At 42.5% G+C, this 5,997-nt stretch overlaps 1 protein-coding gene across 1 annotated transcript; it reads right to left on the bottom strand.

Moving 5' to 3' along the window:
• Nucleotides 1–3,169: 3,169 nt before the first annotated feature.
• On the bottom strand, nucleotides 3,170–3,295 carry GNG10 (guanine nucleotide binding protein (G protein), gamma 10; the record flags this gene model as incomplete). The annotated part of the gene is made up of 1 exon (XM_009070497.1): nucleotides 3,170–3,295. A coding segment is annotated over one exon (126 nt), but the record flags the coding sequence as incomplete, so codon positions are not given.
• Nucleotides 3,296–5,997: the final 2,702 nt, after the last annotated feature.

Raw genomic sequence — 5,997 nt, 5'->3', positions numbered from 1 at the left:
CCTGATTCTCTCCCCGATTCCGTTGGTGGCGGAGTGAGTGAGAGGCTGCGTGGTGCTTGGCTGCTGGCTGGGGGGAAACCACGACACTTCCCAAAATAACCTAGATAGCCTAAGACCTCCTGTCCCACTGCAAAATCCAAGTATCCTCTTCCTTACAGCATCTGCTTTTTGTTACAAATACACAATGAGTTCAAAGCCAATAGGGAAAGGAATTTTATTTCCAAACTTCTAAAATATTAATACAAACAATAGAAAGTAGACAAAATTAAAAACCTCTAAAAAAAGTTAGTTGTCCTTGTAAAAGTGTTCTATTAAAAAAGTGAAGGCAAATGACCAAGCACATTTTAGTAAGTTTCATGTATTGCAAAGATTGACAATTATGCATGCAAGTGTCTTTGGGTGTTCATGGAGTTTTAGTGTCTGTTTGGTAACATTTCAAATATGCCAAGAAAATTCCACCACAGCAATACTTTTACAAATACAAATTAGGAGAAGGATTACAAATTAGAAGTATTGCAAGAAACATGCTCTAGGAATCAAGCCTGTGCTACACATTGTGTCCAGCAGTGTCTAAAGTGTGTCATTTATGCACTTGATAAAAAACTATAGCTGGTTCCAGGTCATGCTAATGGAAGCTAAATTCCCCCTGAGAACATTACTGCAGTACTAACAGCATTTAGCTTTATACTTTAATTACTCACTTTTGGGATATTTTATTTTGTGAGAAAACAATAGGTTTTGCTATCATTCCGGTGCAACGGTTCATCAAGATCAGAGTAAGTGATTTGGTAAAAATTCATGCTTTTTCATTTCTAAAATGTAAACTTCTCAAGTGATATTTGTATAGTTAGCATAGTGTAGGAACAATGGTGAAATTATCAAAAGGGTAAGAGTCACATTAAAAAACTTCAAGAACACTACCAAGAGATAGTGGAATACTGACACACAAGAGCAAACAGATAAATATCTAGGGCATCGTTTTAACCACATAAAAGTCAGGACAGAGAGAGAGAGACTTTTCATGTGAAGGAAAGGCAGTTGTTATTCATGTCATGCTTGAAGGCAATTCTCCGATGACCTTCCCTATAAGAGGAAAAAGAAATGGTCTGTTAAATGCTATCTTCCTAAGCTGATACATTTCTCTTACAAATTACAACAGAAAAGCTCCTTTGCACTACGAAAAAACAAATAACCACTCTCCTTTGTTGGATCCTTGCATATCATAAAATTTTTAATTGGCTTTTTGACTTTTGCTCTGATTTTTTTTTATGATCCAAAGCTAACAAAATAATAAATTTGAGTTGGGGTTGTTTAGCCTGGAGAAGAGGAGGCTCAGGGGAGACCTTATCACCCTCTACAACTCCCTGAAAGGAGGTTGTAGTCAGGTGGGGGTTGGTCTCTTCTCCCAGGCAACCAGCAGGAGGACAAGAGGGCACAGACTCAAGCTCTGCTAGGGGAGGGTTAGGTTGGATGTTAGGAAGAGATTTTTTATGGCGAGAGTGATCAGGCATTGCAATGAGTTGCCCAGGGAGGTGGTGGTTTCACCATCCCTGGAGGTTTTCAAGCTGAGACTGGATGTGGCACTTAGCGCCATGGTCTAGTAACCATGGTAGGGTCGGACTCGATCTTTGAGGTATCTTCCAACCAGGATGATTCTGTGATTCTATGATAATAAACTAGATTTGATCTATCAGAAAAAAATACGAAATAACATCCTGGGATGAGCTGTGCATTTCTAAAAGTATCATAAATTATTCATCGAACACTTCTGAGAAAATATTTTGTATCCTATCTGGATGATACCATCAAACTAGAATCCTAGAATACATACACACCCCGAGATGCCAAAAAACCCCAAAATGTAGAAAGGCTGCTTCAATAACAGAAGAACACATGCAGCAGTCACAATGAATTTTATCTTATTTGCACGAAGAATTAAGGGTAGCACCCAAATTAAGAAAATCTGATTTTGCTTCTCCCACACCAAGGTTTTCCAGAAGAGCATCTCATGCTCAGTTGTTCTCTCCCTTTAGGTTCAATCCTGTTCTGTTAAACCTATGTATCAACAATTAAAGCCGTGCTATTGAAGAGGCAAAAGTTCAGCTGCAAGCTCAAGAACTCTGGCAGCAGGAAGGGTAAGATTTTACAAGTGCTCTATGTTTTAGCTTAAATTCTGCCCTGAAAGAAAACATTCATTTTCTCCTTATTAGCACTCTCAAAGAAAGAACAAAATTCAGTAGTACTTCTCTCTCTGTAGATTTTTCAGCTCTTTAGCAGGAGCTACTTTTCTTTTGAAGAAGAGTAACCCCTTCTAAATATTCTACTTCCACATTTGTTGGTCAAGTAAAACAGATTTTTCAAGTTGTGGTGTGGTGCTACCCAAGACCACTAGCATACATGGCCTTTCTTTTTCCTGCTGCCATCACTGATAATCCGTGTGACAAAAGGGAGAGGCCAGAGTGGGAACCAAGGACCCAGATCCCAAAGGTTTGCAAATACTGGACAATCACCCACCCACCCACATACACTGCAGATGCTACACACATACAAGCAATGCAGAGCACTAAGGCAGAGTTCAGGGAGTAGAACATCCTTTAGAGCTGTGCTAAAAGAAGTTAAAAAGGATGTGATTACAGATTGTCTCAGCTTATCTCTGCTTCCACTGCTGTACCAAGAGTAAGAACAGGAAGAGCCTAAGGACAGACACAGCCACATGAACTGCAGTATGACATTGCAGACCAAATGTATTTTAACACGGTTCTTGTTTAAGCTGTGAGCTTGTCATCAGAACATGTGCAACGGCCATGGCTTTCTTGCACTTCTCCAAGATGGGTATGTGACTGGTTCTTGTCTGGCTGTGTCAAAGACAGCTGTGAGTCTTAGACAATTTTAATTAGTTGGGATGCTTGCTAATCACCCTAGTGCAGCTCAAACACGAAAATACAACCAACCAAACAAAAAAACAACTCAAAACCAAAACACCTCTAGAAAGAGCTGTAGAAAAGAAGCTGAAACAGAAAACAAATTGCAGAGACAAGAGGGATGGAATAAGCACTTCTCTAAGAAGAGCTCAACATTTAAACAACTATCACCATGTGCCCTTGTCCTTCCAAGGGTTTGAGTTTCAAATCAGTGGCTGTCATGGCATCTGTGACTTTATTACCTGATTTCACAGGAGAGCACAGGATCGAGGTTCTCGGAAGGGATTGCTCCCTGCAGGAACCCCAACGAGCAAGCCATCCTTGCAGGCATTTTGCATACAGTACTGCTGGAGTTCTGCAGCTGCCTGAGAGACCTGAGAAGGAAAAACAAATCCAGAGAGGAAGCTAATTCATTCACAAGCATCTATTAGGCATTTCCTCTTGAACAGCTACCATCAAACAGAGCTGGAGTGCAGCTAAGTTAGCTCTTGGATTCTAAAACACCGAGTAAATCAGCACAGAAGCACATTTACAAAGTTCTGATGAAGCATACATGAAATACAATGCAAGTGATGAGCCAGAAGTGTAGAGGCCTGAGGTGCAAATGTGATGCAACTTGTCCTCATTAAAACGCACAGAGCCATGATCGCAATATTTTTCAATCTACTGTAGTGTTTTCAGGTTTATATTTGAACTCTAATATCCTCAGATAATAACTAATATGATTTTCATTTCCAAACTTTTAAGCAACACAAAGCATAACAAGGAATGAAAGCAAGAAGATGAGGATGAACAGCTTTTTAAATCCAAATTGTCACCTTCCCCTGGCAGTGAAGTCAGAACTTCAAATCCACACTCTGGCCCCCAGAGAGGAGAGTCCAGAGCTGCAGAATAAGCTCAGGATTCCAAAGGTAAGATGTCTTCAGCACTGAACTCCCCTGTTCTCCCTGTGGATGGCAGGTCAGTCATGTGCCTGTATTTTTGAAGGAAAATGCAGAGGAATTCCCAATTTTCCAGACATACATTAGGAACAGCTGCAGAGAACTGTCAGAATTCTTGCTGTCTGATACATTTTTTATAAAAGGAAATACTAAGCATACTGATGGGAATACAAGTTCCCCACTGACCTCACCTCTGCCTTTGCTACAAGACTCATGAAACACTGAATTTTCTTTGTGCACAATTCTGCAGTGTTGCCACTGGAAGGACAAAACAATAACCAGAAGGACCATCCACACTTCCCAGCCTCCTGTCTGAAGGGGCCACCCAGAAGCCCTGATGCAATTTTGGTTCTGGGCCATCCCAGCTAACAGCATCTGGAAGCGCATGGGAAATCTGGCCCAGCACACGCTTTCATTTGCTATTTTGCTGCTCTCCTGTTCACGGCCTTCCCACTCTCCCCCAGGCTCCCCTCCGGGACACTCATCCTGGTAACTGCCCCAATTTACCAGGCAGCTGTCAGCACGTCAGGGAGCTGTTACGAGAAGCATTTTCCTTCAGCCTCCCAGGTTCTCCTAAGCAGAATACAGGGAGAAGCATTGGCAAGGATTCCTGCTAAGTCAGAGGGCTTTGTCACTCGTCCCTTCCTTGAAGAGGACTCCTTCCTGGAGGCTGCAAAGCTCTCCTGCCCTGCCCAGTCCCTTGGACCCCCTGCAGCAGTAGCACCCTTGCCTCAATGCCTTGCTGGTACCCGACTGTGCACCAGCCAGTAGATCTGCCTACTCTTAGCCCTGCCTATGCCCCATAACATTCTTCACTCCTCCAGTTCACACAGACAACACAAGGGCTTCTGCTGTACTCCATCACACCACAAACACACACCCTGCAGCAGCCTCCTGCGTGCAAGACGTGTGTGGGTACTTCTTTCCTACTTTGTTTCCTCTTTCTGAAAATACTGTTCCTGTCTGCTTTTTTAGCTGGCAGGGTAAACAAAATCACCATTTGTGGTATGGAATGTATTTTTGAAAATCTTTTCATAGCCAGCTTCCGTCTGGAAACACATTGTCTATTCAAAGTAACCAAAACAACGTTTTCTTCATGCATCAGTGTCTGCTAAAACTGAACCAAATGCTTTTTCACCAGCTGAATAGATTCCTCATTATTTTTACACTGTATGTCAGGAAACCCAGGTGACACCTTTTATGCAACACATTTTTAATCACGAGTCGTTTCACTTGTGAAGAAGCCATGAACAGGCTCCTCGAACAGCAGACCTGGAAAAACACTGCCATGCACAATGCTGCAAGAAAGATGAGACTGAGGTCCATCAAGGCCAAGCCTCCCTGGAACACAAGCAAACCCATAATAAATAGGTAGCCTTGAGAAGTCCAACTCCAGAATACGTTATTGCCACAAAGTAACACCTGTAAGCTACAAATCATGTATTTTATAGTCCTTCCCCACCACAAAAGAAAAAAAATCAAGGAGAGGTATATGTCTCAAAATGAGCAGGAACAGAGATCCAGGCACCAGCAAAAGCTGTGTTTGTCAGCCATTTCAGTGTTTGCAATATCCCTCTTGCCACATGAACCTACATTTCTACAACAAAACATGCTGTTTTTTACAGGTTCCCACACCTCCTTGCAGTGATAAACCACTGTCACTCCTAGCAAATCAACCATCTGCTGATTCTGTATTTGCTACTAAAATTTAGGAACATTAACAAATTCATTAGGATGTTATCCAAAAGCCATACTGGTTTCACCTTGCACTGGGCATGTAAATTTTCACCAGCCCAGGACAGGAGTAGTGAGACAAAAATATTTTGAATTATTTTTAAGTCAATTAGCTAAGTTCCTGCAGCTCAATGTACCGGCAGCTGTCAGGCTGGAGCAAGCCGGTGTTTTGTGACCGGCCAGAGAAAAATGGTGAACATAAGGCAGCGATGGGAGAAAAGGAAAGCGCAGGTCATTAATTAATTTGACTCCCAACACTTGACCGGCCATGCCAAGCACTTTGTGCACGGTTGGAAAGAGCTGCTTTTGTTGGGGACTCCTCCACACTCGACGGGAACCCTGAGCCGTCCCGAACAAGTCGCCAGCCCTGCGGAGCTGGGGGATGCCAGGAGCGCCTCTCC

The sequence above is a fragment of the Acanthisitta chloris genome, unplaced genomic scaffold (genome assembly GCF_000695815.1).
Source record: "Acanthisitta chloris isolate BGI_N310 unplaced genomic scaffold, ASM69581v1 scaffold9632, whole genome shotgun sequence".
Lineage (NCBI taxonomy): Eukaryota > Metazoa > Chordata > Aves > Passeriformes > Acanthisittidae > Acanthisitta > Acanthisitta chloris.
Note: the sequence above shows the minus strand (reverse complement) of the source record. Positions and strands in the feature narration are given on the sequence as shown.